The sequence below is a fragment of the Parambassis ranga genome, chromosome 10 (genome assembly GCF_900634625.1).
Source record: "Parambassis ranga chromosome 10, fParRan2.1, whole genome shotgun sequence".
Taxonomy (NCBI): domain Eukaryota; kingdom Metazoa; phylum Chordata; class Actinopteri; family Ambassidae; genus Parambassis; species Parambassis ranga.
In genome coordinates, this window is record NC_041031.1 from 19,984,161 (window position 1) to 20,011,495 (window position 27,335).

Sequence of the window (27,335 nt, forward strand, 5' to 3'; positions counted from 1 at the left end):
ATGGCCAAAGAAATGTAAAAATGAGTGGACCACCTACAACTGAAATAACAATAGAGACTAAACTTTTTATTTTTATCCAGGTTTTTTTCTGCTTCAGAGGTCGCTACTTAGAGTGACTTTATAGTATTTCCTAAAATGAGTATCGGGTATTATTCACCTTGTTCATTCATTTTTGGTTGGATCTGGATTTCTAAATGTCCCTGAATGACAATAGACAGATTCACAAAAAGACAAAAAACTGCATATAAGAGTCACAGTGTCCCCCAGTAAGAGCTGACCGACCTGTTAAAACATCCAACACACTGATCTCCACCCTGCTGCTCACATCTGTATCAAAACCTACTTAATCAGCCAAGTATGCTGACACTTAAAAAGAATTTGACTCTGGGTTGACCTGCTCTCAGGATACATAAATACACAAATTCAGTTAAAAACAGATAACAGGCTGAATTAAAACAAAGTATTTACAGTCAGAATATGAAGTGCTCGGTTTGCTGTGACGCAATTTTTATTCAAAATCCTGTAAGGCGATGCAATATTTTCTATTTTATTTCATAAGAATTCGAGCAGAGTATGCAGTGGGGATGGCAGGGCGCCTTAATGCTATTGTGCATATTTCACCAACACTGGAGCCTTTCTGCTGCAAATCCTTACAGACAATTGATGCACAGATGAACTTTATTGTGTTCAGTTACTACAGGCGTGGGCTTGAACACTTCTGTCAGATCATTTAATCCACGGCGTTAATCGTCTTTTTTTCCATGGACACCCAGAGGGGCTGCTGGGAGGATTATCAGTCACACACCCAGTTTGTTTGCTTGCTCTGACAGTTTTCCTCTTGTGTTACTTTAATTAGCAAATTAAATGCAGGCTACTATGGAACACTCTACAGGGACTACACATTGTATTGTTTTCAGCTACAAACAGACAATTTAGATAATAATATAATTGTATTTGTGAAGGCAGAGATGGTAACTGAAAAAATTGATATTCTACCATAAAAACAAGTTCTTGTAAAAAAACATTGTAAACAAAATGAATTCAATGATCATAACCTTTTTGTTTTGCCCTGATCTTTATATAAAAGGCAGCCTGATGTGTCTAGAACATTGAGTTAGAGTAGAGCATGAATAAATCATGCTATCAGAAAAAACTTTTCGCTGTTCAAACAGTAAGTATGACTTTTTTGAAGTGATTCTCCCTATGAAATAGAAATTGATGCATTTGGTTGAACGCGAGCCTCAGAACCTTTAAATGCATCCTTAGTTGGGATGCAAACTGCAGACAGGAAGGTTACACGGACTCACTTCAGATCCGTTTGAACTCCCTGCTGTTCTGATCACACAGGACAGTTTAATAAACAAGCCAAACGTGAACTGCATAATTAATTGTTCCACCCTGCTGAGATGAAAGTTCAGGTCCAGGAAAGTGTATAACCCGAGAAACCTCGCTGTTCACGGCCATCCAAACACCTTCCTCTGCCATTCTAAAAAAACCGAGCAGTCAAACTGAGATAGAGAGCTGCTGGATTCCTCTGGGCGGGCGACTCCCTTCTAGTGAAACTGATGAAAAATTCATCTTGCCAGGTTTTGCTTTATCTTGAGCTCCCTGCAAAGCTTCATTAAATCTGCTGGAAAAAGCTCTACCTCGATTTCGTTCAGAGCTCAGAAGCCAGTGAAGATGACTTCCATAACGCATTTACATTTACATTAATAACCCTCATATATTTACATTCTTACTTTCAACGCTGTGCATGATTTTTGCTGTGAGAGCAGTTTACAGTCCCAGGAGAGTGAGTGTAGACTGTCAAAATTAGGATTCACAAGACAAACAACAGGTTAGTTTAAAAGGGTTAAAGGCTAAATTTATCCTGTCAAACATATTTATGAGCCTTTTAAATGGCACACACAGGGTGGAGAGGAGAGTTGCTGTGGGTGGAAACCAGCATCAAGTGAGCTTGGCTTTCATGGAGAGGGATTAGACGCCTCTCACTAGGCTGGATTCACTCCAGCTCCCTCTCTCGTTGTTGCTTTTCAGTTTCACCTCCAGTTTTTCTTCTTTTCTGTCATCCTTCTATGTTTGATCAGTCACTCTTTTATTTCTCCAGTGTCGTCTTTATTCTTTAGATCCCTTTTAATGGCAAGTTCGTTCATTCAGTCACTTTTTGGAAACCCTCTGATGTTATCAGAGTAGAATGCGCTGTTCATTTATTATTTCGTTCACACATTCACTCTGACTGACTTCAGTAGTCGTTCCAGACTGCCTTTTATCAGTTTGGTAATGCAAAACTAAACTGCATTCACTGGCATGTTTCTAAGAAGTTTTGCTGCCACAGACCTGATTACCTCTTGCGAATACCCTTTACTTATAGTTGGAATAATTGCTTGAGAATTCAATGCTGACTTAACATAGGGATGCTGCACTGAGGGAAATTTCCCATTTGTACTGAACTCTTTAACACTGCTCATTTTACTGCTTTCTGACAGCCTCACTCTAGTATGTGTTTGTGTGTGCATGTAGTTCAGCAAAGATGCCTACAGATGTTGCCACTTAGACAATGTTTACATATTTGTTAACTGCTGATTTACTTTCAGGCTTATTTGTTGTCTGACTGAGTATAACCCTAAGGAAGAAGAGAAAATGAAATGGAGCTTAGCACAGAAACGCTAGTTCAGAAAGCTGCTGGGTTAGCCACAATTTAGCAGTCCACTTTGGCACAATCACAGCAAAAGCAAAGCTAATGCTAACCAAAATATAGCTATGATAAAAATATAAATAATACAATGCAGCCAGTGAATAAAAAACTAAACACACACAAACTCACAAAATTCCCCTTGGCAGCAACACAGATGAGGACAGATAGGAGATGTCCTACTAAGGTTGAACTGTCTGCTGGTTAATAATGGAGGGAGCTGAGGTCAGTGAGGCTGAAGTTTGTCAGCCCTTTCAGCGTCCCCTTAAGGCCCCCCCTGACAGCCTGGGGCTGTATGCAGTGGCCTGTCTGTCCTGTAAAGTTTGGCTTGTCTGACTGCAGCTAAAACAAAAGAGAACCACTTTTCTGTTGCATGACGACTGTGTATCAACAAATAATTATTCATTAATCAGCAGCTGCAGGCCTACTTTAATTAAGAGGAGGTCTGTGATAGGAAGCTCCTCTGAGATGACACTGAAATACTTTTAGACCTCTAATGGTTGTTACAGATATGTTTTGATTACTGCCTTGCAAAAACAGTTTTCATTCTCCAGCCTCAGGATAAGATCTCCTTTGAAACACATAACCTTATAAGAAGGGACAGGTAATAGATTAGCTCACTGTTCTGATTTCCCTCCAAATGGATGGATCATCTTACACCTCACCCTGAAACACATAATAGTGTGACAACGGACATTCTCGGGGGGAGGAACCAACCTAACAACTGCATTGACAAGCTGACCTAAAAAGTAGATTTTACAGTTTCCTGAACTTGGTGGTATATTTCGGAGAAGGAAGTACCACAGAGCTTAGATGTTTCATTACGGTAACAGTATTCAAAATGACACTGAGAAAACACTTGAGACACACCTGCTATAGTTGTGCAGAGGCCACAAGGGCTGTGGTTATATCAGAGAGGTCTACCGTGAAAGGAACAAGCACAAGAAAGAGTCTCCGTCTAATCATCCTGTGTTAATAAATGTTTAAATAATGGCATTAGTTACAACTCCTTTCAGAAACATGCTCCTTCCTCCACAGCCACAATAACTGGGTGAAAGATGAGCCTGAAGCTTCCTGCCATTAATACAAATCTCAGGCTTTGAATAAGAGGATGAGATCAGAATGTGTGATGATGTTTGTGATAAATAAAACAATTCTTCTATAAGATATATTCTTTCATCAGAGAAAAGAAACACTGCAGTGAGGAACAAGGAAGAATCCTGTGTCCTCTGCATCTTATTTTTGGAAATCCTTTCCCTCTGAGAAGCCTTGCCTTCTCTGTCATCATTATATGATGAGTCACAGCCAGCACTGCTCCAGGTGTAGACATGAAAGAGAACAACAGCATACAGTATTTGATACAAGATACGAATTATTTGGGTTGTTTGTCTCAGAGACTTCTTTAAAAATATGACTGAATATGACGGAGCTGTTAAGAAAGGATTTTATTAGCTTGGCTTTATCCCAATATGTTCCATGTCTGCACTGCAGCAAAACTCCAAGTGGAGTGTGTCACCTGCTAATGTCAAGTATCCACTGCTGTGGATTTTCTTCTGTCTCTCAGAACTTTAAAAAAAAAAAAAGGAAAGCAAAAACAAAGATAGTAGGTTGACACAGGGTTTTGAAGCAATGCGTGCTTCCAGGAAAAGTTGCCCAAAAATCTGCCCACATAGTTTTTTTTTTCTTTTAGATACCAACAGAACCAACAGAATCCAAATGTCCAGATGTCAGTGCACAAACATAGAAAGTAAGACACTGTCAAACTTAGCTCATTCTAAGCCCAGCAGGAAGACTGGTGGGGGGATGAAGGGGACACACTGCAGTGTCACAGCATGGTTCTGAATTCATGACATGGTCTTGTCACAAATGTCAACTTGCTGCTTCAGCTTGACAGAAATTATTTCTCACAATAAATATATTCTGCGGTTTGCAGCTGTAAGTTTCCATACCAAGTCCACTATACAAGCTCCCACTCCACACAACTGAGGTGTAATACACAGTATAAAGTTTCGCCTTGAAGCAACATTGCGTTACACCTCAAATTACTTTCTGGGCAGTAAATAAATACACTTTCACATGTTGCTGTGACATCTGTGTGTAACGTGCAAGCAAATAAAAACAACAATGAGTATAGAGGCAGATGTTTGGAACAGAAACATCGTACCTTGCTTGCTAGAAATCCATTCAATGCAATCACAAAGTGCCATGAGCTGGATAAAGGAATCCACCATGCATGCTATTTCCATTACAGAAAAACAGCAAAGATCTCCTAATGTGTTTGTTTTCTCTGTGTTGCTACAGATCTTATTGTCAAACTGGCAAATGACAAGTTCGGAGCCATTCAGACTGAATATCAAAAGGTAAGGTCTGTGTGTGGTGAAGTGATTGTATTTCAGTCCTCTTAGTGCATGTCTTATGCTGACTGAAGGTAAACATCATATACATTACAAAAAGGAACGTACCAATGAGATAGACTGTGACTTCTCTACAATAAGGTGGCAATACCGTTTAATCAGCCAAGGCAACACCAACACCAACATCTTTTTACTGAAATACCAGGAAAAAAAAATGGTAATTGCTTCTGGTGCAAACTGCAAATTTGGAGAAATCTACAACATTATTTGACAAACAAAGACGCTGTTCTTCAGCAGGTCTAGATTGTATTTGGCTGGCTGTGGATATGCATGGCGGTTGTTACTTCTTTGATTTCTCTTTCTGTTGTGCTGGTTCATCATGTTTTTGTTTTGTGGCTTTGCTCTTTCTTTGACGCTGCATTGCTTTTGTCTTCTGCATGCCCGCTTCATCTGATCTGGCCTCCTTCAGCCAGAGAACATAGTGCTGACCCTTCAGGTAAAGTCTGCACACTGGACTTACAGTCCAACCATCCCATCCCATCCCCTGTCTTATCACACTCCATTGTGTGGGTCATAAAGGTTGCACAATTACAGCTAAAATAGTAACACTATATATTTTACACAATGCTGTAAAATATACATGATTGTAGCTATGTCGCCATATTAACTATATGGGATTAGTTGTGCAGCCTTTCACCCAGCCATCTCTTGAGACCCTCCCTTTAGTTCATCAGTCTGTTAAAGCCTCATATTTTAAAACCTCTATGAGAAGCAGGATGATGTCAATTGTCAAGACAATAAATGTATTTAACTTAACATATGTTTAATGTTCTTAACCTAAACCTAACCAAAAAGGTTTGTTGCTAACCCAATATGCCAGAAAGTAAGGGTCCAACAAAAGACATAAACCTCAGACTCCCGCAGATCAATCCACCCTTACAGGACCATTTCTACAGCAGATAGTTTGAGCAAAAGCCTGAATACAGTGGATTTAACTAACATGAGTTTTCATTGCAGGTGTTTGTAAGGATATGTGATTACAGTCTTCACTTTTGCTAGGTTGGAAGTCAGAATTGTACTAGAGAAAATATTGTGTTTCTCTCCCTGTTTATGGATGCAATAGTGATATACCTGCCTCAAAGGGAAGATAAAAAAAGAACCACAATACTTAAAACAGTAAAAGAACAAGGAGAAAACACATAAAACATCACTGCATTAATGCAGTGTCTCCTACAGTGCCAGTATCAGGCATGCAGTTTAAGCTAAGCTCAAAGAGACTTCAGGGAATTAAAAAAAAAACTACCTGTCTTTACATCTTAGACATGCTGCCACCCCATCATTTAGTTTGTTCTTATTGGAAGGTCACCTTCTTCCTTTGGGCACTTGCCAAGATAAAGCTATAGTCCCAAAATAGTAAGAGCTGCAGGCCCTTGAAGAGTGGTGGTAGAAAAAAACGAAACATTTTTGACCTTTTATTTATGAAGATTCACTCAATAACAAGCAGAGCGAGCCCAGGAGTAGAATGACAACACACTGCATTCAGATTTCCACAGTGTCCTCAACCACTGGGATGACATTGGTGCTTTTAGATGACACACATACAGTACATGTACAGTCACAACTGCCCAGTTGCTTCAAAGCACCTTCAAACAAACACTGATCTGATGATGCAGTAGTGTGCATGTTATTGTCCCTGTCCATGATTCCCAAGTTAGCCGTAAGACTTTCAAGTAAAACAGCAAAAAAAAAAACTTCTGAAGCTATCATTTTCTTTTCAGCCTACCTTTTTGCCCTCCCCATGTTAAAAATCTCAAGGCACAAGTCTTTGGAGGAGGTAGGGTCAATGATTTGACTGAAGGAGATTAGTGCAGATCATTTGGGAGAGAAGTTCGTCCATTCCGGAGCAGTGATCGCTGCACTGCTTTGATCCTTTCATAACAAGACGCCATTGAACATCATTGTGACAAGTTACATATGGTGTGGGAGTTACCAATCCCCTATTCAATTTTCACAATTTCCAAAGCCTACGCTGAGTGCAGTTAAGATACGGTCAGATTAAGTAGGAGTGCTGCGGTACATGACAACCGATAAAAAGAGCTGCTGAAACCTGCCAACAGAAGCAATTTAACTCTCTCAATACATCAGGAGAGATTTGTAAAAAAAAAATCATGTTAAGTCACCTTTAATATTTCTAATATTCAATCAAAGCGAAGGATTAGAGAGGCTTTAGGAGAAGGAAGAGATGACCATTTAGAAACAAGGCAGAATCCAACGAAAAAGCTTTGCTCCACTGTTTCCCGTCTCAGTCCATGCATTTTAATTTTACACTGACCTTCACCACCATTTACTTGACTTCTAATAACCCTAATTGCTACCCTCAAACTGTCAAACTGTTCACTATGCAGATACTGTCTGACTGAAACTTACAGGTATGGGTGGTAAGCTGGCAAAAAGACTGTGACAATCTTGTGGAATCAGGATCCATGACCGGAATCCTAATTTTCCTCACATTCACAGATGTGCTCACATTAGTTGTGAGTCTGAATCTCTACTTTAAAGTTCTGCTGCCAGTAAACTGAAACGTAACAGTAATGTAATAAACGTCCTTTAAAAACTAATTTTAGTTTCAACAGTTTTCTGGCTGGATACAGACTGCAGTCATTTTAGTCGCCAGATTCATTCGTATTAAAGCTGAAATTCCCACCCTACTAATTTACTAAAAATTCTTTGACTTTTGTTATCTTCCAATAACACAGGTATGATTATCTCACCCTGGGGGCTGATTCCCTTTTGTTTCAAGAATCTGGATTTTATTATTCAACGCAAGTCCTTTATAGTGTCTTAGGATGGAGATTTTCTCCTTGTAGTCCGTTCCTATTGAAGCAGGTTTTTCCATCAGAGATGCTCTTTCCCCTTCATTAGAGTGGCAGAAAATGCACCACAAGGCTACATGGATAGCTCAGCTCCTATTTCAGCATTTTCCCCATCATTCCTTATCATCCTTTATGTCTTGCTATCCCTGTGTGCACATTGCAGTTTGTTGGTAATGTATGTCACAAACAACCTTCAGGAATGCTTTATGTAATAGTCTCAACATTTTTTTTCTGATGTTCTGTTCTGTGTGAGATCAATAACATTGAGTCTTGGTATTCATTTTGAGTAATACTGCAGTTACAAAGTCAATTATTGAATTACCTTCTAGCATTTAAGATTTAGTAAGAAAGGGTTCGGCTGCATTGGGTTGTGCATTTGTTGTTTATCCAAATTCCTTTTGGACTAGAAGACTAAAGATAATTTCCAGAAGTGGGATTGTAACTGATATTTTTAGATATGTTGCTTGTGTCTTCCCTTCTGCTCCTGTATGCCTTTATTAATCTATCCTTTTTTCCCTCCCTCGCTCCCTAACTCATCTCCTGATCCAATCTTCCTCTCGTTTCATCTTCTCTGGTTCCTCTTTTCTCTCTTCATCTCATTTCCATGTTCACCTCCTTGCACTGTTATGTTTCACCAATCATTCTTCATCTCGTTCTTTCCCTTTCATTCCTCCCCCACTGACCCCAGGCCATCTACTATGAGATAGGCTTCCTCGTATGTGCAGCGGTGGGCCTGCTGTTTGCTGTTCTGATGCCGATAGTCGGGCTTTTCTTCTGCATGTGCCGCTGCTGTGACAACTGCGGTGGCGAGATGCACCAGCGCCAGAGGAAGAATGCAGACTGCCGGCGTGGCCTGCTGGGAACGCTACTCTTTTCCACCTCATTGGTCATCACGTGAGTATGACACATGCACAAGTGACACACATTTGCAAAATATATGCAAAAATCTGAGTCAGAGAATACTTTTCAGTGCAATCACCATATCAATGCAGGCAGCATGTGCATGTTTGCAAGCATACAGAAGGACTACATGCAAGCTACACCCACTCCACCTTCATGTGTTGTATACACACTCAGAGGAAAAAAACACCCTGCATACACATACTCCAGACACAATCCTCCTCTGGTCAAGCATGCACATACACACAAAGTAATCAGCCTTCCCCATCCCCCATGTTGTTTGCTATATATAGTAAAGTCCTACTGTAGCTTCTATGTGGCAGCACCCTTCATACTTGTGTTAAGCATAAGCGCTGGTCAGTTTAAGCTGCAGGGAATTCATACTGACAGCTCTGATGTATTGCAGTAAGGATTCTTCATTCTGTCAATGCACATCTGTACTACCTGAAAGATTCAGAGTTAGATCAAAGATTATTATAAGTATTTGACCAGTTATAATCTCAGCATCTTCGTCTTCACCTTTTTATTCTTGTGGCATTTTTTATATAAATAATAAAACCTACTGCATCTTCCTGGGATTTGTTACACTATGCTGCTCCAGCTGTCATTTCTCCATTATATATGCACATTTTAAGCATTAAGCGGACAATTTTTCTTTTTTTGCTCCAGTGGGAATGTAGAGTGTGGAAGTAGAATTCATTCCTAGATTACTAATGCTAGAGAGTGTAGTAACTGTAATTAATTGTTGTAATATAGGATTTAACACATTATATCTGCAGATATTTTTAGCATGGACCCTCAAAATTACTTATAATTGCTTTATAAGTCACAGAATGTATAGCTCTGTTTTACCATTAATACAGAACAACATGAGCTGGACATTAAATGGCTTTCTTTATTTTTTCTATACTTCCTTATTTCCTATCATTCATCATTGAAACTTGTTCAACGTTTGGAACAAATTCCCATGCTTCCCTTGTGTTATATATTTAATGTGATATGAGTTACCTTTGAAAAGCATTTGGCATATTTGATAGATTTTACAGTTGTAGTTAGTGTCAAATTCAGTCCATGCCCTATATTCATTGCTTTGATTTAAGTTAGGCTACCCCATATTAAACTAAGTTAACTACTATATATACTCCTCAAACTAGAAGAATACACAAGTCTCAGGAACCATAGTCATCTAGGAATTTTAGATGTCTCCTACAATATCAATCAATACAACTCGCCAAAGCCAGCATTTGGCTTCATACTTACAGTGGATAGATTTTATGAAATCTGACAGCTTAAGGCTACACGAAGAAATTGGTATTACCACAACACACTCAACACTTTCAACATCTATATTTCATATCTAGAACTCTAAAAACAAACATTTCTAAATAAAATAAAAGAATTGGTGCATTGTCTTAATATTGGAGTTCCTCCATCTTTGAAAGTAAGAAGGCAAGTGATCCAATTTCAGCTGAAATTGCACATGATGATGGAAAATGATGAAAAATGTTTTGGAACAAAGGTTTCTGTACTTCTTCTCTATGAGCCAGATTTATTATCTGGCTGCTCTGTACCTCAGTGAAACTCATTTCTCAGAAAATAGACCACAGGACACTCAATCCTCTCCCCACTCTGGTTTACAGTCTCAGCAGTAGAAGAAACAGTAGCCGCTGGGGTTGTAGCCACAACACAAAGGGTCTGCAGAGTGCTGCGTTTGCCTCTTGTGCCAGACTGAAGCGTTTCAGGAGTGTACTTAGTTTGATGTTCTTTGACTTTCTGTCTTCACTGGACAAAGCCCGGTTATAAGAAATTCCCTTGCAATATCCTAGCAGCCCGAATGCAAGAGCCTGAGAGCATCCTCACAGCTCTTATTAAATCTCCCCAGCTACCAGGCAGAGATGCAGCTGAGGCTCTAATGAAGCAATTACAGGCTGAAGAGGGATGAGCACCAAGCCCAGGCCCAGACTGATTTTTACTGCCACTAGAAAGCTGACAGCCAGGCACAGAGGAGTGGCAGGGGTGGCATTTATTTTCCAAGAAGTGTTAAAATCGGATTAAGAGGGGTAAAAGGCACCAAGGTAAGGTGAGGACATCAAAAATGGTAGAGGAAGAGATACAAGACAGCAAAACTGTCTATCACATTCTGACCCTACACCACATTCATTATTTGAATGCTAAGAAGTCATTGTTGGTTAGTTTGCACTGCATTTTCTGCAGTGTGGGCAAGGACGTAATTTCTTTTTATTGTCTGGGATTTTCTGTTGAATAAGTTTCAATCTCCTACTCTAAAAATCTTTATGAAGGACTGGTTATAAATATAAAAGTGGGTAGTGTGAAGTCGGACTCAAGGTCACATCGGCTGCAGGCTGAAGACTTTTTCACAGGTTGTCAGTTTTTAAATGCTATTTAGGACACACACGACCACACAGATTTCAAAAATCAACCCGCTGTGCCGGCTTATCAACGCTGCCACAAGACTGTGAATTTTGCCTAAAGACACGAAACAACATTTGTTTTGGCCAACTGTAATTATAACAGTAAATGAATGTTAGTACCTAAAAAGCAGTCACATCAAATGAGAACGCCGCATAAGTCAAGACATACTCACAGGACAGTATCACATTTTATTACACCTCTTAAAATGCAAGCAGACTCTAAATTAACAACGGTTTTGTTCTGTGCTCAAATGCAATTAGATATATATCTAATCTGCATCATGGGGGCCAACTTGCAAAGTTAGAGTAGTGCATATTGATTAGTGGTTAGGCACAGTCTAATAATGACCTGGACAACATTGGCACACAAGCCATTCTGTTTCTTTGTTCTAAGCAGCATTTAGAAGAGAGAGAGCAAGAGGGAATGAATGAGTGCATCTGCAGCAAAAGAGAGAGACAGACACACTGTGCTGTGCTGCAACTAGGTGTAGAATTTAATAAAAGACATCAGAGACTGTGGTGTTACTTAAAGTAATCAGCAGATTATGGAATTCATGTGGAGGAAGCCCACAGAGAGGCCGCAGGGTGGCACGCATAGGGTGCATATTATTTAATCAACTATACCTGTAGGCTATACTCCTAGAATTAGAGCAATGAGCCCTCCCTTAAGTGAGTCCTGGGTCAGCCCTGAGGCCTCCACTATATTGGCCACTGCAGCCACATCACGCTTAGCCACAAACCATGTAAGTCAGTGCTAGACACCTGCCTATTTGTATGACACAAAACCATGGCCATACAAATTGCACACAGCGTAGAAAATAAGTGACACTCTGACGCCTGCGCTGAATTTTGCAGAGACCATATCAGTTTCACATCTTGCAGCGATGAATTGGTGCTGAAAAGCAGCTTTCATTTACAGAGTTACAAAAAAAACTGTGAACTGATTATGCACGGTTATTCCCACCTGTCCTTGAATCAGTAAACCAGGTAGAAGGTGAGGGAATCACATCTCCAACGAGAAAGATGATAAGAAAATGTCTGTGAAGGTTGAAGGGTCAGGCCCAGAGGAGCTGCCAAAAGCTGGGCTTGTAAATGTGAATGAGTAATGTTCACTGGGTTAGAGAAGTGCTGTGGGGATTTAGAGTTTGATTCACACGGATTGCGGTCATGCTGAAAATGCACGCACTCCTGCCCAGGCTGCAAATGTGCTGCCTTGGTAACGCAGGCAGCCTTGTTGTCAGCATGTGATCAACTCTACCAAACACACAGATAATGTGAAGTTCTGAGTTCATCCTGTTCATCGCTGTAAGTGAATGCTGTCTGAGAACATGTATGCAGCAGTAAGAAAAGCAGAACCATATCACAGCAATATCATGATTAGTGCAGCTGTCTAATTTCCACCGTCACCAGGTTAAATTAGGTGAATGAAGACTGAGATCTAAATAAGCATAAACTGATTAGCAGGCCTGCATAAATGATCAATTAGTGAGCCATGTAAGTAACTTAGACTGATTTCATTTAGAGCTTTCAGTCTGGGCACACACCAGAAAAGCATACATGTTATATATATAATAGTGGAAAATCCCTGCAAGTTGTTTTTTGGCATCGCACTTAGTCAACGGCCTATAAAGGACAAGTTAACATGAACTGTTATAATGCTGGGGTAACAGCGAATTTACATTAACAGCTTTGTTATGGTAGCAGTTTGTTTAATGAAAGCAGCTTTACTAAACCTTAATGACATCATTACCCAAAGAGTTTTCTGCTTTTAATCCCATCGGCATCCACATGTCATGCTTGGTCATGCAGATTCAAACATGTTTAGTGGTCCAGACTAGTCACACGCAATATGTTTAACCTAAAAATAAAGAAATGTGTTATCATGAGGGCTAGACAAAAAAATGGACACCTTTGGTAGACTCCCAAGTATTATTATTCGTCCTCTGATAGTGCTCTTCTGGACAAGACCACCATGACTACTAAGCTGGCTGATGTTAATTATGTCTTCCCTTACATGCATGTCCTGTACATCATAATGGCACATTGCATTATATCGTCCGTTATCATACGGCCTCACCATACATAATTAAAATAACAGCCGGAGCTATTTCAGTCTGTACTAATCAGGTCTGACTCCACATAACCCCAGCATGGATGTATAGCAATAAGAATAAAATGACAGACAGAAGGTCCTTTCCTCTGTTTCTGCCAAGTGGAAGACCCCTGCCTCATCCTGTTACCCAGCATGCATTTCAGTAGTCTATTTCAGTCGCTGGGTGTCCAACACTATTAACACAAAAGGTCCCAACATTACAGGCTTTGTAATCCATGATAATCACACTGGGTCTAATTAATGATAATACAGGCAGCAGTGAACAGTGAACTGTACTGCACTTTAAATCTCGGGCACTGAGGTATTTGCTATCCAGACTCCTGTAAGGAGGCATCATCCTAAGTGATGTAAAGTTTGATGCTTTTTGCATGTCTCTCACTTACATCACTATCAAATAAAAGACAAAAGAAGCCAAAGATTTGCCTGAAAAATGCAACATTTCATTAACAATTTAAACATATAATGTTAAAATTTAAGGCAAGTTTACCAAAAAAGTGAAACTTCCTGCGTAGCATATTAAAGATGTACTAAAATCTAAAAATTTGTAAGCACAACTGTTTCATCTGGCTCCCAAATGCTTAATAGCCTTTGAAGTCCTGATTTGAGTGGTTTTGATCAACACATTGTGCCATGAAATAAGACCAGGTGTCTAGATGCCTTCGGGCTGTGTTCAGTCAGTCAGTACAGAATCGGAATAAATATGCATGTCAGTAACCTCACATTTCTGACTAGGTTCCAGACAACCAGACTGTTTTGCCATACAGATTATTTCTATACAGATATTTGTTGTTATACTCTCAGCACTGCACCTCCATCTATGTAGAGGAGGTGGTAGAGGATTAAAAGATATGAGACCAATGAGTATATCAGAGACAATATAAACAATTAAAGCTGCAAGCAGCATTGCGGGCCCTCGCGCACCTTGCGATCCGCGGGGTCATCGCAGTCTTCTCTCCTATGCTCTCGTCTCCTATACTCTCCTGTGCTATGCTCTCCTCCTCTCATTTCCACAGATATACAACAAACACATGTTTACAACCAAACTTTCCTGCTACCAGTAGGTGGCGCTATGACCGTATCATCCTATTAGCATATATATCTGTTTAGACTCGGCTCCATGGCAGTACTGTAAGATTTTGTCCACATTGCATAAAGTATATGGGTAGTACTGCATAAAACACAGCGAGTTCCTTTGTAATGGCGAATGGTCAACTTTGAGGCCACTCCCCCACCACACGGTAATACTTTTGAAAGAGTTTTGGAATCCGTCTATTCTCTATGGTGTCCTGAGTGGACACAGTGAATTTCAGCTCAATTGCATGAAGTTTGTGATGCGTGAAAAGTTTTGAAGCAGGGTCACAAATAGGCAAAAAATGGTCACAAAAGTCAAAATGGCGGACTTCCTGTTGGGTTTGGAGGGGGGGTCCAAGAGACTTTTTTGTGCGTCTTGGGGTGATACACATGTGTGCTAATTCTCATGATCCTGTGTCAAACTGGCCAGCGGGGCTACGCATTAGGGCAATAAATACAGTGAGTTCCTTTGTAATGGCGAATGGTCAACTTTGAGGCCACGCCCCCGCCACACCGTCAGACTTTTGTAAGAGTTTTTGAATGCGTCTATTCCCTATGGTGTCCTGAGTGGACACAGTGAGTTTTAGCTCATTTGGATGAAGTATGCGAGGCGTGAAAAGTTTTGTAGGAGGGTCACAAATCGCCAAAAATTAACAGAAATTTCAAAATTGCGGACTCCCTGTTGGGTTTGGAGGGGGGGTCCAAGAGACTTTTTTGTGCATCTTGGGGTGATACACATGTGTACCAATTTCCATGACCCTACTCAAAACAGGCCAGGGGGGCAGGCAGAAAAACCTATGAAAACACAACATTTTGTGTAGCCAGTAGGTGGCGCTCTGTCAAAGCCTCAATATTGTTGTATAGATGTGTTTAGGGTCAGACTCTGATCATACATGTGACATTTCGTACAGATCGGACAGAAAACGAAGAAGTTATAGAGACTTTCTGTGTCCTCAGAAATGGTCAAACTTTGAGGCCACGCCCCGGCCACACCGTAAGACTTTTGTAAGAGTTTTGGAATGCGTCTATTCCCTATGGTGTCCTGAGTGGACACGGCGAATTTCAGCTCAATCCGTTGAAGTATGCGAGGCGTGAAAAGTTTGGCAGCAGGGTCACACATCGCCAAAAATGGCCACAAACCTTCAAATGGCGGACTTCCTGTTGGGTTTGGAGGGGGGGTCCAAGAGACTTTTTTGTGCGTCTTGAGGTGATACATATGTGTGCCAATTTTCATAATCCTGTGTCAAACCGGCCAGAGGGGCTACGCGTTGGGGGCGCTATAGAGCCATTTTTATATGTGCATTTCAAAAGTCAGCAAATTTCAAAATTTTTCGGGCGAATGAATTTTTCTACCAAGTTTGGTGAGTTTTTGGGCATGTTAAGGCCTCCAAAAATGCGATCTCGGAGGGGGAAAAAAAAAAAAAAAATAATAATCCTAAGGGTTTCAATAGGGCTCTTGCACCATTCGGTGCTCGGGCCCTAAAGATGTCCAAAGAGTCATTAATTTTGGTCTAGCACAGTCCTAGCTAAATAACATACTCTTATTGTTAGCAAAGATTGTGCCAAGCACAACTGTAAGTCTGTCTTTAAGTGATATTTTACTTTAGATTAAATATGGTGCATTGGAATTATGGAGGAAATAAAAGCCCTTGTTTAACTGCAGCCTTGCAGTGGCTCCTCCACTATTTATGTGACAGGAGATATTAAGCACTGAATGCTTCTGAATTATTAATAAAGTGACCCAATTAATAAACAAATTTTTATCCCTGGTCCACTTTTTTTTTTTTAACTGGAGCACAGAGCACTGAAGATACAGCACAGAAACAAAATAATAATCCTAGACACGTACCCCGCCAGACATCTGATCTCTGCAGCACGTCAAATGTTTTGCAGTGCTATCCAAGTTTTTGGTCAACACTTAAAATCTTCTTTTACATTTATGGTATGATTTGCTAGCAGTCTCTTGTTCTGCATACTAAAAGATCCCGACTCAGAACTGCTTAATTTAAGTGAGATGAAAACTGGGAGACAGTGAGGGCTAAAGTTGACATGATCAGTGAGAAGACTTCTCACTCTGTGGAGCTGTTTGAACTGTGTGGTTACACACTGATGCAGCATATAAAAAAAGCTGAGTGCAAACAGTGACTGTTGTGTCAAAGTTCCCACAGATGGGCCAAGTGACAAAGCTAACAGTACCAGCTTTAGTTCAAATAATCTGAGAACCCATCACTGATTGTCTGGGGCCTGTGGGAGCAACAGATTCTGCTTTTCTGTGGATATACAGAAAGCAAACGATAGATAAATGGGTTAAAACTGTCTGGCAGTTGTTACAAGTTAAAAAAAAAACAATTGGAAAGACTTAGTTTAAGGAATTTGCTTGACAAATGTGACATGTCTGCATTCTTGCTTAGGGCTACTTCTGAAAGATCAAGAAGCATCCACTGCAATATCTTACATCTATCCTACAAACATGCATTTATGACTTTAATTTACATTACATAGCGTTCTATTCAGTATAATGCAGTTTTGTTAACATTTAATAACCACAAATTATACTAATTGACATTTAATACTTGGTTGAACTACTTCTTTGATTGCATGCAGCAACAAGTAATTTTCAATCACCCATTTTCTGCTGACACAAATACATAAACATGTTCTAGCTGTCTCTCTGACACACACACATAAAACAAGCATCCAATTAGCCACTTAGAAACAAACAGTCTCACACTTCCTGTAACCCACCACACATCGCTCAGTTAACAGCCTCCCGGGGGAGTTGTCACACACACACACACACACACAGGGCTATTTTTAGGGGCTTCATTAATAGTGAGATGAGCATTTACTTCACTCTGTCAAGAAAAAAAGCCACGACTGTGAACATGTTATTTGCTGACTAAATGTCAGGTTACTGGGAATTCATTTCCAGTAGCCAGAGCCAAGTTTTGGAGTTTACAGCCAGCAAAATGTAAAATGAAACTTTGCACAAATGCTTGTGGGGAAACTGGGCAGCAGCAGAAATACAAGCAGGAGTTAAACACTGTAAATATTTAAGAATAATAACTTCAGTGTCAACAGAGAATTCCTCAGTGATGAGCTTTGGGTTTTAGCCATAGCCCACCATGTTCTAAGTCTCTGTTCAGAGTTACTTTGGGTTTATTCATCCCAAGTTTGTGTTATCTTTACTTTGCCTGCAGGTTTACTATGATCTTCAAGTTCACATTCAGAGAAACAGCCAAATTTGTGGATCATCCTCAATTTCCATTTGCGTTTTTTTTTACAGTTTGACTTTTCAACTGACTTTTGACCATTTGAAAAAAACAACATAATCAATTTTTGAAATTAGACTTGTGCATAAATGTCTGCTAAAGGTGATAGTGATGCAGAGACTCATGGACTACTGACACAGTATGAAACCCAAGCTGACACAGCGGTCACAGGCCAAGCACAATGCACAGGGAAGAGACAACAAAAACACACAGAAGATATTACTACATTCACAAAAGCCTTTTAGAGAACTATCCATGTGGCTACCTAATCAAACATGTGAATAAGACACATTTTAAGTGGCCTGTTTTAGCTCTTTTCACATGATTTCACTCCAGTTCCAGTTCAAATGGGAGACCGTCTCTTTGTTCCCTATTTTTATACTGATTGTGCCAATGTTTTTATTATTTTTATTGGAACTGGTTCAACATTCATACCGGTACTTTATTTTTATTTTTTTCCCCCAAAACACAATTTTTTTGTAATAAACAAAACCAAGTTCTTTACTCCCACTACATCCATAGTAAGCAGATGCCTCACAATAGCAGCTTTACACAAACCACTGCCAAGCTAATTAACTGGAGAGGTTGTTGTCAGAATTTGCAGCGCATCTCATAATTTATCACATCTCCTGTAAAGACCTCACTCTTGGTGATCATTCTAATGCTAACTTATTTCTGCTGTGTAGCTGAAATCCACTTTAGTTTTTGCTAATTGCATTTTTTCCTCATCTCAGGGTTTTTAATGGTCTGTGGATTCTTGTGGTGCGCACACTACAAATCAACGCACAAGTCTACACAGTGAAACTAATAGATGTGAACAGCTCACATTTCTTGTGACATTTGTGTTACAGTAGTGATGACATGGTACAGTGTTGCACAGGAGAGATGCGAGAAGGCAAAGCTGCAGGATTCATGATGCTAAGAGGTGCTTGCTCTATCTCAGGGATGTTTGTCTGGGAGGATTTATAAACCCCAGAAATAGTAGGATTCTAATGCAGATAAATCTGCCTTCCATTTGTTTGTGTCTCTGTGTATTTTAACTGTGTTGTCAGCAGGGTGAGGAAAAAATATCAAACCCCAAGCCCAGAGACAGGACTTCTTCACTATGGCTGGAAGGTTTTGTTAAAAGAACTTCAGTCTGGCTCTTGGATGTTTGGTTTGCATGCATGCCCACACAGATACAAACATCACCCACTATCAACTGTCATATATCAGATTAGTTCTTCCACAGTGCAGAGATAAGCTAAGACTCTCAGGTCAAAGAAATGATCCAAGTGTAGCAAATACACAGATCTGAACCTGAGCAGCAACAAGATTCTGCTGAAAGCGCAAATAATCAAACATGAAAATTAAATCACATAAAAGTAACCGTTTATCTAAAATAGGGGTGAGGGCCACCTAGACTTCCACAAGAAAAGCAAAGGGCCACATGTTTTGGTCCTTAGATGGAACAGACAGTAACTTACACAATATTAGAAGTGGAAAACAGAACACTTACTGGGTTGTCATGCCCAGAGCAACAGCCCTGGAGTCAGAAACCTTAAGTATTCATTGTCTGGTTAATACTTTATAGGACAAAATGTTGCTCTGCCTTGTCGTCAGGCACAGACTATGACCTAGCAAAGCTCAGAGAAGAAGAATGAAACAGTGAATAAACAGAATAAAACAATGGCTTTGAGAGGGGGAAAAAGACAGTTTTATAAAACAAAAACAGGCGAACCAGAAGTTTAACTAAAAAACACTGTGGTTATTGAGTTAAAAATAGCAGTTACAACTTTGGACTATTAATGAATAGACAGTATCTGTCTGCTGTCATGGCCTTTTGCCAGTTGCACAGGAAATAAAGTACAGTATGTGTCAGGATACAATGTGTAGGTGCCGAACTTTTTAGTCAGCAGATTTATTGTCCTATGTACAAAAACCACACTGCTATGTTGAAATCTATCCATTCTCCTGAGCTGTTGAATACAAAAGGTATTCACTGGCACAAAATTATTGTGCATTTTTTACGTTGAAAAATGTGAAATCTAGCAGAACGCTGTTACACGCCTTACATAGCTGCCCTGGCTACACTGTCTATACTGTATGCTTAATGTTTTTGAATTAGTAGCCATATTGGTTGTGTTACGATGATTATTCTCTTACTGAGAGATACTGTAGAATAACAGAGGGCCGGTTTCAGGAGTGTGAAAGTGGGGGAGCGGCTGAAGGGCGACTGTCCCAGCCTCTCAACTACATGCACGGTGAATACTGGCCATTGTTAGGAGTTTGTAAAAGCTATGTAGCTACCAGACCATGTAACACTCACTGCCCAGCCCCCAGTACTGGCCTAGATTCTGGGGCACTGCGCTAGCTCGATGATCGTCTTCATCTGCTGTATTGGAGTTTCCACCCTGAGGGAAAAGTTTCATGTGTCATTTGGCTTTTGCTCAAATGGGAATTAGAGCCATTTCTACAAAGTTGTTAGAGGTAAATCTTCCCCCTGCTGTGTTTGAATTGTCCCCTGTGGTAAAACCATCAAAAAGCAACCACACAGCCCAAGTGTCAGTGGGACAGTTGGTCATTTGGTCAGAAAAGTGATGATGCAGCACAACAGACCACTCAACTTCTCAAATAATGCAGTTGAATTGATAAATGATCATTGTAGTTTAACTACTCTAATGACTAAATAAATACATTTTAGAAAATAGTTTGGGAAACATAAGCTTCAGTAAGTCACAGCTCTACTGTTGAGACCATACTGTAGTGAATAAAGTTGCCATTTGTGCATGTGTAAAGTGAAACATTGTGAATTTTATGACTCAATTTAATATCTTCTTACCTTCATAATAAGGTAAGGTAAAATGTATGTCTTATTGTATAGCTGATTTTAATGGCGTAGCTTATAAAAATTGTTTCAACTTAATGAACTGGAATTTTTCTGATGTGCAGGAAGACATCATTACACCTTAGGTGAAGTAAAGGTGACACCTCTGGGAAATCAGCTCATTACTGGCACAGGCTAACATGTTTCTGTTGCCTGGAGTCAGATGCAGCATTGCTCATCTTTTATCTGTTATTCCACTCTGGCATGCCTTGCTTACCATTTCTAGTTTGTTTTTAGTTTGATCATTTTGCAATTAAACACTAAACTCAACAAGACAAACTAAACGTGAGACTGATGAAGTAAAGTGGACAGTCATGTACAGCACAGTTTGTTGCAAAGCGCTCGGCATTTTCCTCAAAGAGTCTTTGTTCAGCTTCAGATTCCAGTGACCTTGCAGGACACAAGGAGAGAGAGAGAGCAGGCAAGAGACAAAGAGAAAGTGAGGGAGGTGAGTAGAGGGAGAGAAAGAGAGAATAGAGCGAGGGGACTGAGGGCAAAAGAGGAGACGGAGAAAGTAGGAAAAGAGAAGAGTGACAAGAGTGCTACAGAAAGACAAGGACACGGTGTAATGTAGAAAGGAAGGTTTGTGTATGTAAAAACTAAATGACAGCACATGCGTGAAAACTGTGTACATGAAGAGTGAGAAAGAGACAGTGAGGGCAGGGAAAGTGTTTGACAAAAGGCTTTTGTTGTGAAAGTGGCCATTTTGAATCTTCCCCTGGTTACGGATGGCTCCACTTCACTGTGTCCCAGCCTACTTGTTTGGCCTACTTTCTCATTAAGTCTCCGCTTATACCATGGCAGTGTTTTCTCTGTCAGCCCACTCACTATTTATGGCAAATATCATTACAATTCCACCAGTCGTGGCGATGCCTGCTCAATGCCACACAGTCCAAAGGGATTCTCTCCCAAAGGCGACATATGATCTGGTGACACATTTTAGCATGTTAATAAACTGTATACAAATAAAAGTATAATGTTTTTCCCCCCTAAAAGATGCACATTCATGCCTAACAACAGTTTTAAAAAGTTGTATATAGAAGTAAATAAATACACAGCATCAGGCAGTCATTAAAAATGCAGTCATTAATTGGCTCATTATGAACCGCATAACAAACTCTTAGACTCTTCCTTAAACAACCATTATGCCTAAAATGTTATTAAAAGTGTTTGGGAGAAAAGCAGAAGGCAAAAGCTGAAAAAGCATGAAAACTTTCAGATCTTCTGGGCAGAATGGCAAAAAAGTTTCAACATGGCTGGTTAGCAGCATGAGGACGGTGCAGCGTCGATGTACAAACAGGAAGAAGAAAATGGCAACCTCATAAATATTCAAAGCAACATCTGGAAAAGCCAGAGTTGTTTTGGAAGTGAGTGCTTGTGGGGTAGATGGAGGTAAAACTGAGCACTTGGCTGCATTCGTAAAAAAAAAAAAACACTTTGCCAACTGGTATGCGGAGGGTAGTAATAATATGGTTTGGCGGCCATTGCCATAGAAAAACAGTGCCGATGGCTTGAACTATGGATTCTACTAAATTAAATCCGTTTTTGGACAATGACCCGAAACAGACCACAAAATCTACATTTACTAATTCATGAACTACAAGAAGAATCTTTTGGAATAGCTCTCTCTCCTCTAGCTTTATAGCTCAACCTTATCAGAAAAATTAATTTCCTAGGCACGTGAAGCAACCAGTGTTTACATAGCTATGCGTCCTTCGCAACTGCGTCCGATTGGAGTGGGCTTATTGTACATGGGAAAAGTTTGCCATGTGATGCATCAAATTCTATTTTAAAGAAGGTTCTTTGTTGACTACAAAAAGCATTTGCAAGCTTTGATATCCACCAATGAGGGGTTTAGTAACACCCTAAGTTAATAAAATACAAAGACACAAACTAAAATATGGATCAGCTTCCACAGGAATTTGAAAAATAATGAGCTATGTGTAGGGGTTTGGAATGTTTTAATATTTAATAGCCATACTCTTCTCAAACTTCCTAACTAACTACTTACACAACAACCTCCAATGTGTCAATATCAACACAACGCAATCCCTAATGTGGAAAACTGTCTACAGCAGTGGCTACTGTAAGGATTAATAGCAGATCACACCTTGTGTCATGCATTTGCGGCGACACAATGAACAGGGCTTAACCTCACTTTGCATGCGCTGCAGTCACATATAGTACATACTGTATGTACAAGCTGTTGTTGTACCTACACACAAACAAGACCCACACAGAAAGACCTCTGCCTTTTTATGCGGTGAGTCACAACACCCTGATTCATCTACATTGATCTAAACCTTCCCAGCGGCTTCTGAGTCAGTCCTTTTGTTATTCCTTTCTGCAAGTCATCTTACATCATTCATAAAGCTGCTTATTCCACTCAAGAATTTCGGTAAAGGGTGCTGTGTTATACAACTATAGTCCAAGACTTTTTGAGTCTTCACAATCCACTGTAACGAAATGTAATCACTACAAGAACCCTGAACGCATGCAATAAAAGCATACATGAACACACTAAGACGCATAGTGCTTCAGTAGCTGAGAGGTGCGGAGCTGAAATTCAGCTGGGATGGCGGTGAGTCATGGAAACAGCTTAATATGGGCTGCCTTTCCCTTGATGTTGCTCGAGCTAATTAAGCCTTGTAGTGTGCAAGTGTCTACTCAGGTCTGTTTGAAGTATGTAAGAGAGTCACTGTAAAGGCCTGTTTAATGCAATTCTGTGTTATCACATTTAATTTGAATATGTTTACAACCCAGGGACCTTAGATTACACACATTGAGCCTTCGTGTAGATACACCTGCGTTTCCAGGTTACCAGTTCATTTCCAAATTGCTTAGGAAGTAAAAAGCTTTTTTCTGAAATGAAGATGCTAATATCTAGTGATGTCTACAACCAAGCACTAAAAAACACGAGATAATAATCCCAGAAATGTCCTGTAATTTAGAATGTTTTTTTCTCATTTGATGTCACTTGACGTACAGAAAACGTGTTTCTGGAAATTTAAAGCATTGATTTAATCATAAAAAAGATAAAGATGAATAGTGATTAATGTGAACATAATGAAGATGCTTTCAAGGAAATAAAGCCCACTCTACAGGTGCACCCACTGAAAGAGGCAGAGCAAAAAAAAAAAAGCATGTAATGGTGCACACTGCCCCCTACTGTCGATAACAAGCTATCACCCTGCTGTCACAGTGTGAAGTATGAGGAAGCAGCAGGGTCACTCACATTTGTCCAATAACTGATATTGTTGCATTTGTGACTTTTCCCCCCAGGATCGGTGTGCTGTGTGCGTACGCTGCCAACCAGAACCTGAGCTCACAGGTAAAGAATATCCGAAGACTGGTCAACAGCAACATGAGGGACCTGCACACCTTCGCTAACGACACACCAATGGTAAGACAAGTGAATGCAAGATAGGAAAAAATAGTTGCAGTTGCAAGTCTACCTTTTGAAAACTCATCCTCATCCCATTAAATTCTCAGATGCTGAAACATAACTAAATTATATACCAGCTGACAACACAGTGTTTGCATCTATGATAAGACTAATTAACTCATTTAGAGTGTTTCCATTTCTAAGCCTCTGTTGTGCTCTGTGTTTCCTGTTTACAGCAAATTGATTACCTAATATCCCAATACGCCACAGCCAAGAACAAAGTCATCTATGACCTAGATAGTAAGTAAACCTCCTCTGTGCCTCTGTTAGTAAATTAAGCAGACAGAATCAGATTCACTGAACTCTCAGTTAGTCGTACATCATGCTTATTATGGGAATTTACTGTGTGTGCTTTCCATGACTTGTTTTCACGGTTTTTGTGACATAACTGGGTCTAGATAGCTACAGTAGAGCGGTGACTGTTAAAGACAATCTCTGAAGTAATCATCCTACTTTACTCCTGCAGGCTGTTCCTTCATCAAAATTGAGAGTGCTACAGCAATTTATCCTTTCAACTAAAATACGTCTTTTTACACCAGCCCACTATCAGATCACATAACAATAATAATAACAAGAAAACCAAGGGGAGGGAGAACATGGGCAGTATTAATGTTAATCTGTTGCTGTGTTTTCTACAGACATAGGTCCATTATTGGGTGGAAAGATACATAATCAGCTGGATAAGGAGGTCCATCCTGCCTTGGACCAAGTACTCAACATGGCTGGAGGTACACACACCCACTTTTAATTTCCTGTTTCAGTTGTGATCAGAACAGCAGATGACAGCTGCACCACAGAATATGGTAATATCGTCAGTTTAATGATAAGGGGTAAACTTCAGTGGGAATATAATATAATATAACCACATTTTCCCCTACGTGAGGTATGGTGTAGAATGACTAAAAGTCTTTATTCATGCCAAGATTACAGTTTTGGAATTACATTGTATTATTTTCCTCTAAGCAGTAAGTACGCAGCACTGTTATTCCTCCAACTTGTGATGATTAAGATTCTTTTTTTATTTGTATTATATTCTTTTTTTTATAAAGTGAAAATCGAGAGAGCCATCAAAGGTAACAGTAACACAGTACCTGATCAATGACCCACAACCCTTTGACCCCTGGCCTTGTGAACCTTGACACCAGTGTTGCTCCTGTGGTTTGTGCCTTTTGTTTTGTTCCTTGAGCACTTGAACCTACCTAAACCCTGAGTCACAGCTTAATGAACAATAAACCATAATATTTAAAACTGCACAATATGCAGTGTGTTACTTTGGTGACCAGAAAGAGAAGTTATAATCTGTAAATGAACTGAAGTAACGTACCACTTGAAGTTCTTTCTTATTTATGTTACTGAGATAAGGGATAAGGAAGAATACTTTAAAATTGGTTTTTCTATTTTTTCATTTGAGCAAATTCAGTAAGCATCTCCACCTGACTTTTCTTCTTCTGTCACCAAATAAAAATGTTTTTATGGGCAAACAGAATTAATCTGTGCTAAACAGATATCACTCTGTTTCCATAAAAATCCTGCATTGTGCAGTTCTAATTTAAACGGCATCTTGCCAAAACCACCTGTGCTCCCCTACTGTGATGTGAACATTAAAAGTTATGTGTTTGTGTAACCAGTCCTACTTTAACTTCCATTAGAAATTACAGTGCACTTTCATGAAAACAAAACTGTTTAAATATCTAACTAAGAGCCCAGTTAGTTAATCTATGCTATTAGAACAAGGTGCTCTATATAAATGTTTGGCTTCATGAAATATACAGGTTTGTGTCTCAATACCAACAAAGAAGAACAGCAGCAAAAAGAAGAATAGCTCAGTTAAAAGTAACCGTACCGACTGATGTTAGTGTGTAAAATAATAGTTTTTACTGGGCCTGAAGTAAGTGGTCACAGGATTTTAGTACCTCAGTTTGAATCCACTTAAGCGGCCATCTATCTTTCACAAGGCCGCTAAGCATTTAGCTGTGTGAAACCTCGGTTCAGAGATGCCAGTGTTTTTCTATCCTGTTAATTTGGCTGCTGTCTTGGGTTGCTCTTAATTGCCAGTTACTGAAAAAGCAACATTTTTAAGTTAATTCACATTATTCATAATGCTCCTGTTTGCCAAAAGCAGTGGTGTTTGCATGCACATGTAAACCTGGATGTGATTCACACCAGTATACGAGCCCATAATGGTCTCTAAATGCTATATTCAGTTATGAGTATTGCAGGTAGATGTGCTTGGCTCAGGCAAAGCCTCCACTCTATGTCCTATGAGAGTCACATATACATAGATATAACCACAACATTCTCCTACATATCCACTTTTTAAAGGGAAAAAATAGGAGTCCTTTGTTGTAATGGTCACTTTTCCTTCACACCCTTGTGTTCCCCCTTATCAAAGCAGTGGCTTGGCTGACTTGCAGTCTTTTATATTTTAGCCATGCGAGAAACCAAGGAGGCCCTGGAGAATGTTAGTGTGTCTCTGGAGGTCCTCCAGGAGGCAACGGGGAAGCTGAACTTCAACCTGAGCCTAATCCGAACCAGCATCAACCGCACCCTGAACGACCCTGGCTGTCATGACGAGGAGTCGGACGCCACCAGTGCCCAGCTCTGCCGCAACATCCGCCAGTCGCTGTCCCAGCTGCAGATCAGCGCTAACTTCACACGGGTACACCACCGAATACAATGCACTCATTAACACAGATTATATGCTGAGACCAATAATGTAAATATTCATCTTTAAACTAAAAACTACAGTGTATATGCAATCAAGGGGGACAACGTTGAGAGGTTTGACACCAACACCTCTGAGATCAGTAAGGAGGAATAATGACAGCAAAACTAAACAAAAACAGCAACACAGGTTACACAGTTATATAGGTAAAAGGTATTTATCCTCTAAATTAGGCATAGTTATGATTAGGAGTAGGATAAATGCCTGTAACAATTGAGCTCAATTTAGGTTTTTCCAACAATAAATAGGACAGAGAGTATTGAAGACCTCTTATCATTGTATGTGTTTTACTGTGTTTATTTTTCAGCTACCTAATGTGAACGCTCAGCTGGAAAAGATGAACAATGTAGTGAAAACGGATCTTAGCGCTATTGTTCAGAAGGTGAGTGTGGACCTGTGGCCTGGTATCAACTATTTCAGTCGGCTTTTCATTCGGCAGAATGGCTTTAAATTACATTTTAAATTATATTGATATATATATATAAATTTATGACAAAATGAAACTTAATGTTTTCTCATTTTTACAGGGCTACTCCTCTTTTAATGACACACCACATATGGTGATTGAACAGACAAGAAGTGTTGTTGAGAG

The 27,335-nt window shown here is 39.8% G+C and overlaps 1 protein-coding gene across 1 annotated transcript in view; it reads left to right on the forward strand.

Annotated features, from left to right (window-relative positions):
• prom1a (prominin 1a) overlaps positions 1-27,335 on the forward strand; it is a 59,531-nt gene that overhangs the window by 15,972 nt on the left and 16,224 nt on the right. Inside the window, exons 2-10 of the mRNA XM_028415625.1 lie at positions 4,994-5,052; positions 5,516-5,542; positions 8,608-8,813; positions 23,856-23,976; positions 24,195-24,258; positions 24,657-24,746; positions 26,448-26,677; positions 27,051-27,125; positions 27,271-27,334. Coding sequence (XP_028271426.1) covers positions 4,994-5,052; positions 5,516-5,542; positions 8,608-8,813; positions 23,856-23,976; positions 24,195-24,258; positions 24,657-24,746; positions 26,448-26,677; positions 27,051-27,125; positions 27,271-27,334 — 936 coding nt within the window. The remainder of the gene's footprint in view (positions 1-4,993; positions 5,053-5,515; positions 5,543-8,607; positions 8,814-23,855; positions 23,977-24,194; positions 24,259-24,656; positions 24,747-26,447; positions 26,678-27,050; positions 27,126-27,270; position 27,335) is intronic.